Raw genomic sequence first — 21099 nt, 5'->3', positions numbered from 1 at the left:
TCCATCAATCAAGCAAATTCAAACACTCAAACTACACTTGTAATCCTACAACAACATGGGTTCTCAATCAATTGGTCAAAAAGTCATTTAACACCCTCTACTAGACTCATTCACCTTGACGCCATCATTGACACCCTGGAAGGTAAAATTTTCCTCTCCCCTGACAGACAAGAAAGCATTAGAGATTTGGCTCAACAGATCAGAACTCTTAGGAAAGTACAACTATGTCTCCTTTCTAAATTGCTCGGAAAAATGATTTCTTGTATTTCTATTATCCCTTGGTCCTGGTTCCATGCAAGAACCCTGCAATGGTTCCTGTTGCCATACCAATACACCAGGAGAGACGATGCCAGGACTTGCGTAAAAGTTCCATCAACGGTTCTCAGGTCTCTATGATGGTGGACCCAACCCGAAATCAACAAGGGATACCCTTTCAAGGATCCACACAGGTTGATTGTTACAACAGACGCCAATCTAGTGGGCTGGGCCCCCCACTTTCAATCACATACAGCGCAAGGCCTTTGGACGGATTCAGAGAAGGCACACAATATCAACTGGCTAAAATTGAGAGCGGTGTACTTGGCACTTCGACAATTCCTCCCCCATCTCTGTTACAAACATGTGCTCATCTTAACAGACAATATAACTACAAAGGCCCATATCAACAAACAAGGGGGCACTCATTCCAATCTACTAATGAGGGAAGCAGAAAGACTATTCCTGTGGGCTGAAATCCATCTTCTCTCTATAAAGGCAGAGCACATATCTGGAGTAGTGAACGTACAAGTGGATTGGCTCAGCAGAGCCACGTTGGACCAATCAGAGTGGCGTCTGGACCCCAAGATCTTTCTGGAGGCTACTCAGAGTTTGGGCCAACCGGTAGTTGACCTGTTTGCCTCCCCACTCAATGCACAGCTTCCCTGATTCATTTCTCGTTACCCATTGCAGAGAGTGGAGGACGTGAATGCCCTCAGATGTCACTGGCCCACCAGACTGCTGTACGCCTTTCCTCCCCTCCCCGTGATCCCCAAATTGATTCAGAAGTTGCTGGAAGAAAAAGTGGACCTGCTATTCGTGGCTCATTATTGGCCAAGGCGAGCATGGTTCGCTGACCTGAAGGACCTCTCAAGGGTACCACCATGGAGGATCCCATCATCGGTCATATCGCTGTCTCAAGGCCCAGTGCTACACCCAGATCCCCAATGGCTAAATTTAGCAATATGGAAGTTGAACGGTGACGTCTGAGAGATGAACACCTTTCTACTCAAGTTATTCACGCTATTCAGTCGGTTCGATGTCCTTCGACGAACCAAATCTATGAGGCTATCTGGTCTAGCTTCTGCCATTGGTGTCAGAAGGTTCAGATCGACCCCACTTCCCCATCAGTAGCGCAGTTCTTAGAATTTTTACAGGAGGGCCTAAACAAATGATTATCACCCAATACTCTGTGGAGACAGGTGGCGGCCCTGGCTTCGGTCATATCTTGGGATGATCTTACCTCCATATCTCATCACACTCGCTTTTGCAGTTTTCTGTGTGGTGCCAAGAACTTGAGGCCCCCCGTAGAGGACCGATATCCAACTTGGGACTTAAATAAGGTACTATTGGCTCTTACTGTAGGTCCCTTCAAGCCACTAAGGACCACGATGCTTCGATTTCTAACCTACAAAGTAGTTTTCCCGATAGCAATTACATCTGTCCAAAGAATCTCCGAACTAGCTGCATTATCGGTGCGCAAAGGTCTCTGCATTTTCCATTTGGATAGAGTGGTTCTCAGACCAGATCCCCCCTTCATTCCAAAAGTTAATTCAGCATTCCATAGAGCTCAAGAGCTGGTGCTTCCAAATTTTTGCTCACGTCCATCACACAGGCTCGAACACCAATGGCATCGCTTGGACGTAAGAAGAGCCTTACGTATCTACACAGAGCGCACAGCGCCCTCCAGAAAGACAGAAGCCCTCTTCGTGTCCTTTCAGCCTAACACCCTAGGGTGCAAGGTTTCACCCTCTACCATAGATAGATGGCTAAGGGACACCATCACTAAGTCGTATGACTCTCACTCGATTCCAGTGCCCCAAGGGATTACCACTCACTCCACCAGGAGTGCAGCCACCACAGCAGCATGGGCGACCCAAGCTACAATAGAGGAGATTTGCCGAGCTGCAACCTGGGCTTCTCCATCTCCATTTATTAGAAATTATAAAATTGACGTATTTGCTTCTGCTGAGGCTTCATTTGGTAGGTGAGTTTTGCAGCAAGTTATTTCAGAAACAGTTAGGTCTGCAACCCAGACTGAGTCCCTTCCTTAAGGACAGTGCCAAGCTTTGGTATGTCCCATCACTGGATGCTCTGAACAGCTCATGGGAGAAAGGGCGTTGGTACTTACCTGATACGCCCGTTCTCTGTGAGCTGTGAAGAGCATCCAGCCCCTCCCTTTTATTCCGTCTGGTAGGGGATCTGTTCCGGCCAGGGTTATTACATAGGCTTAAGCATATAGGGTATCAATACCTTGGCTTCGCAAAACTGGGGACGCTAAGGAGGAGTCTCGTGGAGGAGGAGGAGTGTCCTCAAGTTTAAGCCCAGCCTTCCTAGAAGGGACTGAAGCACCTTCCCATCACTGGATGCTCTTCACAGCTCACAGAGAATGGGCGTATCAGGTAAGTACCAACGCCCTTTTTAACCATATAGTTGGTGATTATACATATAGATAATTTTAGTCTTTCATCACTGTACTATTTCTATACCAGAGTCCAGTGAGATATGCAACATATTAAGATGATTCAAATGTAGAGGTCTGTTGTTAGTATCTGAAGACAATTTCACCTTTAAGGGTTAGGCAAGGTGTCATAGATTAGGATGAGTTGGTGCATCCCTTACTGTTTTGAAAAGCAAAATATTTCGGATAGTTTGGATGGGAAAGACTTTGTCTTTTAATAAGATTGCCAGCATGTCAACCCAGATGGTTTAATGTCTTAGTGAGATAAATGGTGAAAAGTGACAATCCACAGTTTCCTGACTAATATGTGAGAAGATACGAGATGAATTTCTACCAAAGCAATAAGAATTGAATTACTATCCACGTGTTTTCTGAAAAAAATATCTCTGCCCTTGAAAGCTGCATTTCATAAAGCAGAATAACATGAACAACTTTGTCTGTCAGTGCATAGCCAATTATTACAATTGTTATATTTCTGTCAAGCAATTTTAAAAAGCATAGATTCATATAGAAATAAAAAGAATGGCTGTTCTCAATGAACTCACAAAAGGAATTGATAACTGCTTCTTTGGGGTGTCTTGCTGTAATTCATAGGATACATGATGCTGGTTATGATTGGAAACACCTGCCCTTCTTTATACTGTATATTGACTAGTTGCTATAACAAGACACCTATAATGATAGTAAGAGTAGTGCTTGGTAGCAACAGATTAATTCATACAAATAGCTACTTGATAATCAGCTATTGTGTAACTAGTTGCAATACAATAATTTTATTGGCTTTTTCTATTTTACATAGTCCAATTAAATTAAATATTATAATCAAAAGATATGAACTTTTGGGTTTCTTTGGATTGCTGGATTATTCTTGAAATAATTTTCACTCAATGCAGGGAGTTTATGATCTGGTTGTCAGTAGGGACTAGAAACAGGGCAAAAGGTCTTTAGTACTACATTGGATACAAATTTGCAGAAATTACAGGGAAAGTGCATAATTACTGGAATAAACTCATCTTGTGTATTCTAATTATATTAGCTTCTGGTATTTTGAATTGATCTCACAGGCAAGAGCACTGCGATGCAATTAAAGGTAGTTTTACTGAGCAAACAGAGTTGGTTCTGGTGAAATGGTGGCTGAATGTTACCATGTAACAGAAAGAGAAAGATACTGCAAAAATTTCTAGTTATTCCCATGTCATTTAGTCAAAGCTATCTTGTGAAGCATTACCAGCGTTACTCTCACTTTGGGGTGCATTGTTGCAAATTCCTAAATTTGTGTATAAGAATGCACATTGGTTGGAAAATGATTTGTTTACTAACGTTTATTGCTGTCGTATTTGCAAAGGCAGTTACTAGAGGCGGAAGAGGACTACCTGTAGTTCAGCTTGAGTTTCAAAAATCTTGCTTCACTGGAATAGACATTTTTCTGATTTTTTTAAAAAATAATATATATGCTAAACTTTAATCTTTAGAAATGACAGTGTGAAAAGATCACAAATAGCTAGAAAATCAAATCCAAAAGATAAATATTATCAAAATATGTATTTTGGAATGTTTTCATATTTTACATTAGTTTGATCTATTCAGATGCTATATAACTGCAATTAGTAGTAGGAAGATTCATATTGAAACTATAGAAAAAGAACATAGTACTAAACTAAGCAGGATCAAATGTATAATACGTATAGAATAATATTGTATATTCTACGACATTCCTTGCTTATCACTTTCATCATGACATTTGGCGGAATAAAATTAAAATTAGTCTTTTATTTTCTTATTCAGAAAATTGCCTAGTTATGAATAAATGGGATGGGTACCCAATTTTTATGGATTTCTGGACATATTTGTAACATGATTGCTTTAGGGGTATACAGCTGCGAGTTTGCTTATTAAGCAAAAGATATTTCATAGAAGACAAAACAAACAAAAAATCCCCAAATCAGTTGTGAATCTATGATGTTCTGCCAGATGCTTCCCATGTTTTTGACCTTTTAAAACTCTATATTTTAAAAAGCCTGATTTTTCAACACTAGCTTTCATTTTTAGAACGTTACATTTTCATTGTCATTTTTATTGGAAAGTTGATTATAATGACAGTCCATGTTCACACATCTGCTTGATCACAGAATCCAGTGGATTCCTTTTGGCCATCCCAAAACATCCCTAACAGACAAGAACATCTATATGGTGGGGACAAGAGCATCAAAATGTGTAGGCAACTGAAGTCATGCCGCTTATATGTTGAGTATACTAAAGGGAATATAATGTTCATCCTCCCTCTTATCATGGATGCCTTTCTGATTGAGGATAAATGTGGAAAATGTCTGCATAAATTAAATTGAGCTCTGATTGAAAAGCTGGAATTTAAATACAAAATACTTTTATCACCAACTGCATTATTAACAGTGCAGTATAGCTTCAGGATTCATACATGTCAATTAGCTTACTTATTGTATAGTTTGAGGCTGTTCTAATTCAGATTGTTTATATTAAATATTTTGGAAAATGCAGAAAAAAATAGTGGCAAAATCTCTAGAGTAGCATGATTTAGATGATATTTCTCTGAAGAGAACCTTTTGTTGGATATTTTGTCGGATATTCTTAGCAGAAATATCTTGAGGGACTGCGTGAAAGCCTATACACTGTGTGCCACTGGTTCAGCATCTGGGAAACCTTGTTTAATAATGTGTTGGATTCCAGAGTGACGCAGCTTGAAAAGCTGAAAAGTGCTCTTTGTAGATATCTCTTTGTGGCAATTGTTAATGGAGAGACTTTTATAAAAGGCTTCCAGGAAAGATTTTTTACTGTGCAGTCACTCTGCCTTTTTTTCACAGAAGTTTATGAAGAGGTGAGATGACATTTTCCTCCAGTTGTAACCTATGCATCTTTTCTCACCACTTCTGTTATTTTTTTTTTTGCAAAGAAAATCTTTTTAAGGATGAGGGAATAAAAATCAAGTATAGCTGCACAATACCTTTTGATGATAGAACTCTGAGCCATCCATACTCTTATAGCATATAGAGTGCTTTTCTGTGATCTTAACTTTTGATAGCGTTTGACTTTAGTTAAAATATCTCCACTATTTTGAAAGGATGTCAAGTTGGATGTATGGTTAAAATTGAAGCTCTTTTACTTGTTCTTTTTGCTATCCCTGTAATACATTTTTTGTAATTTTTAGCATAAATGTTAAGGGCCATGGCTGATGTAATCTCACTCTTTAAAAAGACATTTGTGGTCCTATAGCAAAATATAAAGTGAATATATTAAAATTATCAGTGATTTATCACATGTTCTAATAGATAGCATTTTTATGATAAGTTATTAATAATTATATGTGTGTGTGTGTTAAACTACTATTGCATTTAATGAAGTGTGTTCCATTTAATCTTTTACATTTAACTACTTAGTTATATTTTATGGTTTGAGAATAAAGTAACTGCTCCATATATGTTAAAATTGCTTTTTTTTTGAAGGGAACTAATGGAATTTTCTTTTTATATCCTTAAAGGAGCACCAGTTTAGGTGGAAATAAATAATTACTGAACATTATCTTTGTGCAGCATTTGGTTGCATAGAGATACACATTTATCTTTGTTCCAACATACCAGTATAATAGTAATACAAAGTAAGAGTTGGAAGTTCATCTGTTCCGTCCTGTCATTCGGTTCTATCTCTTACTACTAGGAAATTTCCCTTCATGTCCAACCACAATCTACTTCCTTTAAATTTAAGTGATTGTGTCTTCTTATATGATGTGGAACCACTCTGGCAGTTCTGCAGTATCTACTGCATGTTACTTGAAGATTGATGTCATACCTCTTCACAGTCCTCTTTTCTCTAGTGCTTCGGTTTTTCATATGCTTTTCTTTCCAATCTTCTTATTCTTTTTGTTGTCTCCTTTGACCGCACTTCAGTTTCTCAATATCTGGTATACAGAACTGGATACAATGTTTTGTTGTTTGCAATTTTTTTTAATATTATACTGTATTTTCTAAGTCCTTCATCCAAATTGTTAATAACGCTCTTAAATAGCATAGGAGCTAAAATAAAGTATATGATATGCCAGTTAACACATCCTTTCTGCTTGCTAGCCACTGACTTATATAACATAATGGTTCCAACATTGCTTTATCCATATAACAGTATTAAGAAAAGAAAAGAAAGAAAAGGAAAGATTCTAAAGAAACAACTTTCAGTCTTTTTGTGGTAAAAGATACATTTATATTTTATTCTAAGATTAATTTCCATCGTAATTTCCATCTTCCATAAGCTATTAAATTAATGTGAGCTTTAGATATAATCTGAGAATTTTGAACAATACAAGTTATGCCATCCAGAAATCTGCTGTTCAGATATTTTTGTAGCAATTCTATTTAATACTGGAGCTTATACCTGTGCAAAATATTTTTTCATTGCATTTTTATACTGCCTTCATTTGAAGAGAGTTCCTATTTTCCTATCATATCTTCATTTTAAGACATGCAAATGCAGGATATTAATGAGCAAATGCAGATACACTTAATTGATGTATTTGTGCTTTGGAAGGTGGAACAAGTGTTTTCATTATACAAGATATTACTCCTGGTAAAATCGGTGTTGTAGGACCTATTTATATATGTTAATACACTTATTTTTCCAAATGAAAGCTTCTGCAGAGTGGCTTAAAACCTAATGAGTTGTTTATAAAATAGATACAGTAATAATAAATGCAATTTAAAATGTAAGGCACATGTAAAGTAGCTGAAATAAGATAATGTGAAAATTCTAATCCAGATCGGTAAAGATAAAATAGCTTTTGGAAGATAACCTAAAGACTGGATGGGGTCCTGTTCTTTAGAATACTTGCACAGTTGCAAGATTATGACTGAAAAAAGAGTGATTTGTATGTTGACTGAATCTTGTATTATCTCTTACCATATCATTTTGTCATCACTTCTGCTCAGAATACCAGGGTGCTAGTATATTTTTGCAGTTGGAAAGACAATTATTTCCTAATTCCAAGTTCTGACTTGGTCAAAAATACTGCTTTTAGTGGCTTGGTGATATGTATGAATGAAGTTATTATGGCTTGTTCAGCAAATCATGAGTAAAAATACCTTACCTCATGAAATAAGCTGGATATAATTTATTTAATTTTATGTTGTCCAACTTTAATTGATACATCATTATGCCATTCCTTTTGTGTATTTGGTGGGCTTAATGTTAATATCCAAATAACTGGAAAGAAAAAAAAATACTTATTTTTCTCAGGAGAGGAAAATTAAGGATGAATAAAAATATGGTAGACCTTCCCTTTTACAACAATGTTATTTAATTAGCTTCCAATTTTGATCTGAAGAGACTAAAGCTAATCTTTTTGTCCTAGACCTTGCAATCTTTCAAAACCTTATCAGCCAATTATACTCCAAAGGGGTTAAAATAATAGTAGCTGCCTCATTATTTCTAAACTAGAAAATATTTGGCTTGCTGTGCAAATCTATATTAAAGCTTTTGTTAATGGGCACAATTGAAAGTAGTGTTAATTCAAGCTTTCAGCTTTACTTAAGATTAATACTTCTGTTTTTAATTTTTATCTAAATCATTTATACAGTTTTCATATCTTGAAAATAAAACTTAGTAATTTTATTATTTTCTGAAACATGGAGTCTCAATAAAATGCTACACTGGGACTCTTTCTTGAAATGAAAGGATCTAGTTATTAGATATAATTAATAATACCATGTACAGTTGTAAGAAATGCAGCGTTTTAAACATGTGCCTGCTAGGCACAAGTTTATACCAATTCCAATTCAGTTTATCTAGGTTTCTTCTTAGATTACTACTGCCTTTATGTATTTTCTCCAATTAAAGTAGCATATTATTATTACAAACCAGTGAATTTAAACATGTTATCTGTTTAGCCACCCAAATAAGGTTAATTCCATTAAATTATTCTGATGGAAATAATCTGTATAAATCAATATTCATATTTAGAGCTAAATGAAATCTTATGCTATGATGATTGTTGTATGTCCTAGAAAAGAGCTTACCTAAATGGTTACCTTTTTAACAGGAATGTGCAGAAAAATAGTCCAGAATCAGTCCACGGTTCCATGAGTCAGATCATTTCACTGGTGGAATCCAAACAAATGTCATGCAAGATGCTGGTTTTGAGGGCAGAGGTTTGTTCTCTGAGCTTGTGGGTTGGTTTCTAAACATTTCGTTACCAGGCTAGGTAAATCTTTAGTAGAATTTAGGGGATGTCAGTGTCAGTGTTCTTTTGTTTATAAGAGCTTTGTGTGGTCAGTAGGCCTTGTGATGGTGAAGTCACATCAGGTGAGGGTCACATCAGGTCAGGTTCTTGTGATGGTTCTTGTGGATCTTGTGATGGATCAGGTTCGGTCACCAGTGAGAGTTTTGTGATGGGGAGGTTACATCAGGTAAGGATAATTGGGAGGTGAAGTGCTAGTTGGGGAAGGTTTGCATGGGTTGGCTGTGCAGTTGATTTGAATTCTGAGGGGTTCGTAGGCTGATTGTAGGTCAATGTGTCTGTTTATGAAATTGCTTGTGGAGTAACAGGCTTCGATGAACTCATGAGTGTGGCGGTTAGTAGCATGGCTGATGATTCTTGTATTGTTCCCATCGAATTGATGTTGTTTTGTGTCAGTGTGGGTAGAGATTAGGATTTGGAATTGTGGCGTGTGACTGCCAGACGGTGTTCATGGTTCCTGGTTTTTAATTGGCGTGATGTTTGTCCCACATATAATTGGTTGCAATTGTTAGTTGATTTTATAAATTACATCGTTTCTGACATCGTTCTGTATCTTGTATTTGGTTCTGGATAATTCCTGGAGGAATGCAGCTATGGGTTTGAGGGCTATTGCTATTTGTAGACTTCTAGGAACCAGCAGTTCGTCTCCCAATGAGCCTCACTTGATGTAACTTCCCTATCACAAGATTCTCACTTGTAATCCACACTTGACCCATAACGAGACCCACCACAAGACCCTGCCCTGATGTGAACCTCATCAGGCATGACCTCACCATCACAAAACCTACTGACCACACAAAGCCCTTATAAAAGAAGAACACTGATTCCCTATATTCCACTGAAGATGTTTTCCAGCTTACTAATGAAATGTTTGGAAACCAACCCACAAGCTTGGAGAATGAACCTTTACCCTCATCCTACACTCGAGTTACATATATTGTCACTATTGTTGGGTTTTTTTCCCAGCAAAGGCACATGGGTCAGGGCTGCCTCTTAAATTAGATGGAAGTCATCCGCCACTAATCAAAAGATATGCTCCCTTGTTTGGCAAGAACCTCAAATAACAGCTCTGCTCTGCTCTCTATCGCCAGGTGTAGGGGCTGGAAAGCTTTATGTCATCCTTATTTGACTGCTACAGCTATTTAGGCAGTGCCTGTTTTTTATCAACCTGAAGTGATTCTTGGCTTTGTATCTCCCGAGGTTGACATTCCATGGATTCTGCTGAAGCCTCTTTTTAGTCTCTACCTAAGTCCTGACCCATGACAAAGTAAAAACATGCTAATGAAAGAATGTATTGAATTACAACATTTTAGTCCAATTGTATTGATAAGAGATATAGCACCTTAAGTTTACTTTCTTCCTAGCATTTTCTCACAAGAGCAAGGTCACTTTTTGAGGGAGGAAGGGAGGGAGGGAGGAAGAGAGGGAATTCAAGCAAGTATTGATCCATTGGTTGCAACAGGAATTTACTAATAAGCTTGTCACTCAACCCAAGTCTTATAGACTCAGAGTGAATGGCCCAGGTGGCTTTCATGTCTGAGACAGGACTAAAACTTAAGTTTCCTGATTTCTAGCCAGTTACCTTAATCATTAGACCAAGCTGACAGGATTGGCAGCATTTTAAATATTTCTGCAGTATTTAGTTCAACCTCTCAGATTCTCCATTTGTTGATGACCATCATATTTCATCCTTTTTTAAAATGAGATTTTGGATTCACAAGTAGTTAGGCTCATGTAAGCTGTCCATTGGCTTCTGCTGATTTGGACAGATTAAGGGTCTGAATATCACTTGAATATCACTTGGGTCTGGCTAGTTATCTTATAATATCTGGCTCTGAAGCATCTCATAATAATAGTTAATTAATAGTAAAACTACAGGGTTTCTTATTTGTGCAAATTTGACATGTCTAATATTGCCAGCAGTTTCAATTATCTTATACTTTTAATATGCCCAGTGAGAATACAGTAATCAAATAATATTAAAATTGATATTTATTCAGCATCAAAACAGATTTACATGCTGAATCTAAAACTGCAAGCAGGTACAGGTGTAAGATGAAACAGCTGTTTTTCATGACTCAAGTTTATTTGAAGGACTGCCTGTCATTTTGTCTGTTCCAAAATACTTGGCATGCTCTGGGTCCCTTCTTTTGATGGGAACCCTGGAAGCGAATCTTCTCAATCAGTCAAATAATCCCTATCATGCTCTCCTTCATATAAACTCTAAAGATCTGGCTCTTCCCCCAGGGCTTGTAGTAGGGTTAGTGGAATCCATTTGGGTTGGTGCATGGCCAACCTGGTTGTAGGCTTTTCATTCCAAGTGATCCATTGTTCTTTCCTTGGCTTGTTATTTTTTATATTGCTTTTCTCATTGTTTGCTGCCTGGAGTTGTCTGGAGTTGGGTGAACTAACAAATGGGAATGATTGATTTATTAAATAAATAGCTTGAACTTTTATTTTGGAACGTTGCATTCTTTACCTGTTTTATTTAATAAATGTTAAATTGTCCTTCTTAGAGAACAAGGGGGCAACAAGAGGAGATAAACAACCTGGTACAGAGGAAAATTGCTGTGGATGAAGAAAATGTTGCCTTAAAAAAAGAGCTTTGCACCTTACAGAACTCTCAAGATATAATCCAAGAACTTAAGGTATATTGACTCACACATAGTAGGAAGATAGCCATAACTTTGAAGTTGCTGTTTAAGTTGCTGGCCTGTCTCTGTGACATAGAAAGTGACAAGCTCAGAGGAAATATAGCCTTAGGCCTTAGATTGTACCTTTCAGTTTCCTCACACATGCCAAACTAGAGAAAAGATCCCTTAAAGTGAAGAATCCACACTTTATAACTTTCCAATAAATAGTTAATGATGGAAATGGAGCAAAGAAAGGAGGAGTGTGAAGATATGGCTTGATGTAATTAGATTCTGATGGGACTGGCATTATTAATTGATAAAGCCGAGGTCTGGGAGGATATGTCTGTGTAGGTCTCAAAAATAGCTGGGGACACCATCAAAGGCAGTTTGATCAATTAATGGGCTCTTTGCAAATGTGTACTCATCAAAGCTGTCATCCAGCTAAAAAATATGACCCTTCCACCTGCATGAAAGAGGCCAATAAAAAGTACACAGGTGACCTTGGCTATCAAATATACAAGAAGCTGCTGTGAGGGTAAAATCTGCATAGTTTATATTTGCTGATTACTTCTCAGTTTTTTAAAAAAAACATTTTCTCTCTTTTTTGTTTATCGGCCCTCGTGGTACTGTTGTACAGGACACCAAGGAGTGTGCAGAGAGGAAGGAAAAGCAAAGCAGACTGGTTATAAAAAATCTGGAGGAGGAAAATGAGGGTTTAAGTACACGCTATGCTGACCTGCTAAATGACCTGGAGAAACTGAAGAAGCAGGACTCACAATGGAGAATAGAGAAGTCTGACATTGATGCAAAAGTAAAGGTATGAAAAAGAATAGGCTCCTGGATATGGCTTCAGAATCTGCTACTCACAGGCTTTACGCTACATGTTATTTTCTTTAAATAACAAGTTATATATTCATAACAACCAGTGGGGACCGACATTCATTTACATTCCTTCACTTAAAACCCAAAGCTTTTTAAAAATTGATGTTTCAAAGCAAGAAACTGACTTCAAATAGCCATTCTAAAATGTAATCATTAAATAATAAAGGATATTTCATTCAAATAGAAGGATGCGGGGGTTTGTTTTTTTTAAAAAATGGTTGGAAATCTTCCTGTCACTCCAGGATTTCCCCACTCAGTGTGATTGGCAGCACAATCTTCTGCATAAGAATATAGAAAAACGATTTCTCAAGCAGACCCAAAGTTCCATCTTGTCAAATGTTCTGTTTCTAGTAGTAGCCTATATGTGTTGTGTATTTTGTACTTGGAAGGATTTCACTGAAGCTTTTTCTTAGGTGCACAGTGTTAATTTAATTGAATAATATTCTGCTATGAACAAAGCATGCTATAATTATCCCTAAATTTTGTTATAAACTTCATAGGTTCCAGGAGACTGACTTGGCTTGTAGTTAATTGCTCTGTTATAATTTATCTTCCACATGCTGCCTCTTCCATCTCATTGGGAAGTAGAAAATATATTTTTTGAAAATTTTATTTTTAAAAACAAACATAAACAAACAAAACATAAAACATAAAAACATAAAACATCTTTTTTGAAAGCAGCATGATCCCGGGTTACATCTCTTCGTACAGACACAAATTCAAGTTCATGCTCATTTTTATATACCATTCCATATCTTATTACCATTCTACATTTTCTATATAGCTTCTCCCCTCTTTAAACTTTCTTAATTTTATTTTATTTATTTCATCTCAATTCAGATCATTATACTTATATTCTTTGTCTGTCCTGTTTCAGCTGTCTATTTATCTTTTCTCATTAAACAAAATTTCTCTTGTAATCATTGATTGGAGTATGTCGCCTTTATATCTTTCCCCTAAAATTATAACACTTAATATAATACATAACTTCCATTCGGATTCTGCTTGGTACATTCTAAAACTACACGCTGTATTTTAAAAAAAGAAAAAATTATAAATATATAATATAATTAAAACAACAATCCATACCAATTCAATTCTATCATTAATATTAATATTCATTTAAATCTTAAACATTTTACACATTACTTTTAAAATAGATATCATAATTCTATGGGAACACTTATAAACTTTCCATAGTTACTTCCCCCCCACTTCACTTATATTTTATAAAACATTGAGTAGTTAAAATGTTCCCATTCCTTCCTAATTCAATTCTCTCATTTATTTCATTTCATTTATTTTGTTCACAAAAATTTCACTGAATTACACTGACTGTTTTATCCCACTTTTTAGTCATATGTTGTTTCCAATTTTCTAATATTATTTCTAATACAAATATAACAATACAATCTTAGGTACCTTTACAGAATCCCTTTTTCAGTTAAATTTTCACCCATTATCTCTGAATAAGTCCTGTTTCTTTACATCTTGCTCCAAACCTTTGTAACTTCTCTTCCCTTCCTTCTTCCCTTTCTTCTTCTCTCTCCCTTTTTTACCCCCTTGTCTCTCCACCTCCATTTCCCTCTTCTGTATTCCCCCTTTCTGTTGCTTTCTAACATCATATCCACTTTTCGCATTATTCTTCCCTTTTTTGGCTGTTTTTTTAGGTCTTAAATTCTCCATTCTCTTTTCCCCCCTTTCCCCTTTCTTCCCCAGATAAAGTTACTTGTTCATTAAAGATGGCTTCTTCTTTGTCCCAATCTTCTTGTTGCGCAGACTTTTCTTGTAGTTTCTCATAGGCACAGATCGCCATTTCTAAGAATTGAAAAACGGAGCCAAAAGAGCCCTTCCCTTCTTGTGCCTCTTCTTTATATTTTTTGAATTCCATTTTCAGTTCATCCACAAGTGATGCCATTGTAGAATTTTTTTAAACCACCCAATTGTTTTTAGTCATTCAAATATAATTTCCAGAAGTCCCAAAGTCACCAAGCAATCCAAATACAGACAAGCTGTTTCTTTTAACACTTTCTTCTTTTTTCACTTTCTCTTCCTGGGGTTACTATTTAGTTGCAAAGTTCCAGTTAAACTGTATCTTTTAGAAGTCTTATTAAGATTTAACTTTAGATTCTTTTAAATTCCAGGCAGACTCCTCCTTCCAAATCCTGCCCTTATTCTTTTCCTCTCCCTTCCCACTTATAGCAAAAAAAGAATTTTTTAATGTTCAGAAATCTTTATTGTCCCTTTGGCATTTAATTATTTCCAGTTTAATTATCTATTGGTGCCAACGCGGATTTTTCCGATTTCTCATTCAGCTCTCTTCACTGTCAACATAAGGAAGGAGAGTGAAAAAAAAACTTTCCCTTTTCACTTTCATTCGCTGCTTCCGAGTCTTCATTGGGAGCAATGTATCTTTTATAAAATTTAAATTCCAGGATATCTTAATTGTTGCTTCTTATCCTGATCAGCCAAAACTTTCACTTCTTAACTTTCTCCTGCACTTTCTTTTCCGGTTGAGTGCTTCTTTGAGGCGGCCATTTCTGACCGCTGCTCTTACCGCCTTCAGGAAAGGGATTTAGCTAGCTGAGGAGGAGAGATGCGGCTCCCCTCAACCCTGCTAGTGCTCCCCCGTCTTCACCACCTTTACGGGGTGGCTTAGCCCCGAAGCCAGCTGGCTCTGGGCGGTCCAGCGGCGAGCCCAGGCAGAAACCGCGCACGATCGCGGATTCCTGCCTGCCACTGAAGCTCTGCAACCGGAAGTCCAGAAGTAGAAAATATTTTGATGTATGTAAAAACTTTTTTTTTTAAAAAAAAGAAAATATTTTGATGTATGGTGGTATGTATGGTAAGTTTGTAACAGTCTGCAACCCCAGTGCTGCTTGAGGCCTCAGGCAATTTTTGTGGCAGCTGAAGCACCTTCAAACATTGCTGAAAACTATGCAGCAAGTTTTGCCACCATTTTGAGACCCAAAAAAGATTTCATGTGCAGGCAGTCCCCAGGTTAAGAACATCCAACTTAACAATAACTCTTAGACACAAACTATCTGTCTATTAAATAGTAGGTGGCCTTGTCCTTCCTTGGGCTTAATGAAGTGCTGAAGGTGTACAAAGTTTTCAGGAACCACTGAAGCTACACGTTTTAAATATTTAGCCTGTTTTTAAGTTTTCAGTGGTTCCAGAAAGCGCATTTTCAGTGCTTTGTACACTTGAGGAAGGACCATGCTATCTGCCATTTTTAGTAATAGGCAGTCTTTTAGTATGAGTTTCAACTTAAATTCAAATTTAGGTTAAAAACAGAGTTAGAGAATAGAACTAACAAAATTTTTGTCTCAACTATTAACATGATTCTCAATAATATCATTTCAAAGGTTCCGTGTTTTTCTGTATGTGAATAATGATATGGGATATCTCCCAAACATCATAAGGCTTGGCAATTGGTAATTATGCTAGAATTTTGGATCAAAATCCTGATCAGAGAGCTACAGTTCTTAGAGCTTTCCTGAGTATTGAGTTCATTTTAGATTTTTGTGTGGCAGTGTAAGTGATTGTATATGAATCATTTGGGTCATACTTTTCATATAGGTGACAAAGGAGAAGGAAAGTTTGATCTGGAAAAAAGTGTACCCTGCGCTTGCAGTAAAATGCTAGGAAGAAAAAAAAGTTGTCTTATTGTTTTTTATCTATTCCCCCCTATGTGTTTTGTACATTAACTCTCTTAGTCTCACCAAGTCTATTCTACTCTATCCAAGTCTAACAAAGTTCCCCCTTCTTTCAACAAATAGGTATATTATTACATTTTCCAAGAGTGCTACACTAGAGTCAAAGTATCAGTGTGCTTAAAAGGGCAAAAGACGTAAATTATTTTCTAGATTCTGAACTCTTCCCTTGAGTCGGTCTGTGTAATCTAGGAATGGGAAACTATAAAACTCCAACTTCATGTGGAACCCTTCAGCTAATTTCAGAAGCCTTTTACAAGTAAGCTGTTTCCTCTTTTTATATCTGTGGTTTCTTTCTGATTCTTGTGAGGTGCCTAGAGTGGCTTTTGGTAAGATGGGATACCGTATACATGTTTCAAATAAGTAAAACATTTCAGATATTTGTTGAGAAAAATCAGTCCCCTTCCTGCAGGTAATTATTAGGTCATTAAAAGGGTGGAAGAGTCCCAAGGTCATGTGATCACCTTTTAGGACCTTCTCACAAGCAAAGTCAGTGTGTAAGTTGGATTCACTTTACCAGGTTAACTAATTTACCAACTGCAGTGATTCACTTAACAACTGTGGCAAGAAAGGTCGTAAAATGGGGCAAACGCCGCTTAACAGAACTTTGGGGCTCAGCTGTGATCGTAAGTCAAGGACTACCTGTACTTGCTTGCTTTGCCTCCTCAGTATTGACTTATGGTCCCCCAGTAGGTAAAAATCTATGGGAAATGCAATCTTAGTTTTGAATAAGGGAATCAGCATAGGCATGTGAGAAACATTTCCTGTTTCTGAAAAGACCTGTTTTAATCAAAAATGGCCTAGCATACTTGCAATGTTAGCCACACAATTGCATAAACAGTTTTCTCAAAAGCATACATTTCTGAATAAATATTTTGTAGTGCAGTATGTATACATTGTTTCTGTTTCAAATGCTGGTTGATTTGCTGTTTACTAAAAATCTGAATGGGCAAGTTTCTTTCATGAAAACCTGGGTATCTGTACAAGTATCTGCTGAAGGTTTTGTGGGGCGGGGGTGTTCCTCATAGATCTGTGACAGTAATTTGGAATTTTTTTTTAATTTACGTGAAAGGGCAGTGCAAGTTGAAAAGTTTGTGTTTCTGTATTTTATTTCTGTAAAATTAGCTTTTTCCAAAGTTTTGTTATCAATCACATTCTTGTTTTGTAACTGTTAGATTATGTTAGCTTTTGTTTACTTTCAGTTTCACTAAATGTTCACATCTGTTCGCAGTTGAAATGCTTGACAGACTAGGAATCTAAGATTGCAAGTCTGTGGGAGTACTTTCCTTGATCTATAGGACTATTTTCATTTTTCCCACTGGAAAATCCTAGTGACCAAGAAAAGAAAGAGGGGCAGATGACTAATTTTTCCCATTTCCATCTTATCCATCCCACTATTTAGTCCTCCAAAATCTTTTTCACGGAAGAATACAAATTTCAAGCTTAAAAATAAAGGTAGCAAGATTTTTCAACCGGTGATCATACTTACAAGAAAATGTTGACATCACCAAGGTTGGGACAGAGTTTTGTTTTATTTATTTTTCAGTTTATGGATTTTTTTTTACAAAATAAGTGGCTCAAGACCAAGCTTGCTGGTGTGTAAGTGAATTAAATATTACAGAAGCGAGGTTTTTCTTAATCCATTAGAATTAACTCCTAATTTATACAGTATTTTCAAAATTTAAGACTTTCAGGCATATTTTTCAAGCCTACACAATACTTGTTGCATATTTGTTTTCCTTTCTGATTGCTGATTCATCTACTCCCATACAATTCAGCCCTTCCTGCTTAGTATCTTGTCTTTGCACTGGTTGTGTTAATGAGGGGAACTATTGGAAGGGATCCTGTGTATCTTTCCCTGCTACAATATATAAATGTTGCAAGAGAAAAGAATTTGCAAAGGTCAATGTGCAGTTTCTGTCTTTTGTTGTTAACAATTATTGTTTGGACAGTCCACTCTCAACGAAGTTCTGAATCCTGATGCTATCAAGCAGGGAGTCTTGGCTTGTTTCTTCAGATTTGTATTAAGGTGTCTGATATCACAGACGAGTTTTGGAATTGGCAGCTTTTTTTTTCCAGGAAGGAGTTTTGTGTTATTTTGCCATAGTCTACTCTGCATACAGATCCCACATTCAACCCCAAGATGAAAGGAGCTAAGAATTATCTCTGTCTTTGTTCTTCTTCCTTCTGCCACCCCAAATCAGCAAGTGGTTCCATCCCGTTAATCAGGATATCAGAGTTCTATCCTATGGGATAACAGCATCTGCTGTGGAAAAAGGGAGAATGAAGCTCCGTTTTGTGGTGGAGAGGAAGGTTTTTCTATTTTTCCCCCCCAGCCTTGCTTTGTTTTGTCACCTGGATTTGGGAGCTGGAGGAATAACCCACCTTACAGCATTTGTTTCATTTTAGAAAAATAAGAGCAGTATTTCACTTAACCATTCGCAATTCCTCCTCCGAATGTTTGCAGTTCATATTTGTGCAGCTGAGCAGAAAAAAACTTTTAGATTCTACAAACATTTATGTTTTTTTGGTCTTCATATACAGAATATTATTCAATTTATTATCGGTTTATATTAACTAATTTGAATTGGTTTTGAATTAGTTGTGTTGCGCTTGATGTATTTTAAGATATTAGCTGTATTGAAGTTATTTTATAAAACAGATTTATATTTTACAATCAATAAACATCATTGTTTTAAGTTTTCCTACCCGCAGTACAAAGTTGCAGAACTCACCACACTAATTCACTTATACAAGGACTTATAAAGTAATTAAGATACTTGTATATTATATAACTACCTTTGCATTATTCTACTTTACTGTATTATACTGTATTATAATGTAGCTTTAATGAAAGCTTTAATAATAACTTATTATTTTCCTCCATGCTGCATCGAGAGCCCAGGATGGGTTGACTCCTTCCTATGATGTCATTTAGCTAAGTCTGTACTAAGATATAAAAGACAGCCCCTGGGAGAGACCCCAGCTTTTGACTCAGCTCCTTTCAGTCAGTAGCTGTGTCTCTGAAAGTGTTCTGTTATTTATCACTCACCAGCGATCTTCAGTACTTTTTTTCCTCACTTCAAGCAGCTCCTAGGGCAGCTGCTTGTCCAGGAGAGCAGGGCTGTCTCTCCTGCAACATTGGGAGCAGCGTTACAGAGCTCTGTGCAGGTAAGCTGGGCAGCGTCTGCAGACCTCCCCCACGCCTGCGGTTTGGACCGATCGTATAAACAATCGGCAAACTGATAAGAGCACAAGCCAGCTGATTGTGTGGCTGGTTGCTACATTTTTCCCTTGCTGACTTCGCTCGGGGCTCTGTATAGCCTAAGGAGCAATTCTTCGATCTTGGAGCCAGTTTCCTGTAGTCAGCGGCCATCTTGGATTCAAGCCTCCCACCACGAGGTAAGTGGCCATTTTGTAAGCCCGGGAGCCAATTTATACCCTAAGGGGCTTAATAGAAAATTTTCTAAACAGCTTCTTTCCAACGCAAGAGCCTTTATTCTACAAGTGGAGCAAGATAAGGCTCAGGCAGAGCTTTCTCCCCCAGTGGAACAGTCTCTTAAGCCCAATAAGAGAAAAAGATGTAGGCAACGCACCTAATCAGTCCAGAGGGAGGTGGCTGCTAAAATCAAAGCTAAGGCTCTAGCCCCTAAGAAGGCAACTCAGGCTGAATTGAGGGCAGAGAAGCACAGACATGCAGCTCTAGAGAGGCAGTTCAACAGAACTATTCAACAGAAGGGAGTGCAACTACAACATGTTTCAGGTGATACTCGTGGGCCCCAATCAAGCCCTCCCAGGGGAGGAGAAGTTATCTATGAGCCTTTCCATCCTCCATCCTGGTCTCCTGAGGCTCTTGCTGTACAGTCAGATCCTCAGGATTTAAGCAGATCTGGGCCTTATTTCCAACAGGCTTCTGTGCCCTATGCTCCTCCCCCTCCCTCCAGGGCTTGAACCTCTCCTCAATCTAGGCTTGAAGCCACCTTCACTCCCACAGCAGCAGGCCTTCTGCCTCTACCTCTGAGCATAGACCAGGGGATATCCAAGTTGTTGTCTCATTAGGCAGGGATTGGCTGAAGGCTTCAAGCAAATTCTTCAACCTCTGGAAAGGGTTCAGGCCCTTCTCCCTTCTCAATCTATAAGTTCCTTGCCTTATCATCCTGATTTACACAAGCCACGGGACCTCAGGGTCCATTCTTCTCTACCAGAATGGGAGAAGGTTGATGAGGAAGGAAGGCCTTCACCATCTGAACACAGTTATTCTTCTCATACAGAGTGTGAAGAGGGTGAGATTTTTGACCAAAATCTTTCAGAGGAAGAGGATTCTCGCCCAGAGCAGACATCCTCTGCAGTGGTCTTCAAACCTACTCTCTTCAGGCCATTACTCAGCAAGGCCTTGGTCACTGCCAAGCTGTCACCAGAAGAAATGGCTCCCGAGTCACAAGGAAATCCCTCTAGCCAAGGGGATTCGCTCTTCTCCAAGCTTGTAGTGCAGGCAGAGATTTAACTTCTCCCATCTTGTTCATGGACATGGTCAAGGAACAGTGCACTTCTCCTTCGGCAGATCCTCGCCCATCTTCTCTGGATAAGCGTTTCTACAATGTCAGCGCAGCTCTGGACAATGCCCTGGCAGTGCCTTCTGTTGACATTCCAGTTCTGGCCTCGTTCTCATCTTCTGGCACTCCCAAGGAGCCAGAAGATATCCTGAAACCGGATGATAAATGCTCCGAACAGACCCTCAAGCGCAATCACCAGGCTGCTGCTTGGGCTGTTCGGGCTTCAACAGCAGCATCCTTTTTCACGAGGGCATCCATACCGTGGCTGCGCCAACTCCAGAATTGATTGCCTGCTTCTGACCTTCGGTCTCACCAAGACCTTAATAAGATTATTGCAGCGGCGGAA

General features: G+C 37.9%; 1 protein-coding gene across 4 annotated transcripts in view; it reads left to right on the top strand.

Moving 5' to 3' along the window:
* CNTLN (centlein) overlaps positions 1 to 21099 on the top strand; it is a 199390-nt gene that overhangs the window by 46403 nt on the left and 131888 nt on the right. For 3 of the 4 annotated variants that reach the window (XM_087926590.1, XM_087926589.1, XM_026718387.2), the window contains exons 4-5: positions 11486 to 11617; positions 12240 to 12419. In XM_087926590.1, the coding sequence (XP_087782716.1) occupies positions 11486 to 11617; positions 12240 to 12419 (312 nt within the window). Of the gene's footprint in view, positions 1 to 11485; positions 11618 to 12239; positions 12420 to 16376; positions 16460 to 21099 lie in introns of those variants that run through there. The other variant, XM_087926591.1, reaches the window with a different exon arrangement.

This window comes from Pseudonaja textilis, chromosome 2, assembly GCF_049901715.1.
Source record: "Pseudonaja textilis isolate UNSWEBS1 chromosome 2, rPseTex1.2, whole genome shotgun sequence".
In the NCBI taxonomy this organism is placed as follows: domain Eukaryota; kingdom Metazoa; phylum Chordata; class Lepidosauria; order Squamata; family Elapidae; genus Pseudonaja; species Pseudonaja textilis.
The sequence above is the reverse complement of the archived record's forward strand: the minus strand, read 5'-3'. Positions and strand labels throughout refer to the sequence as shown.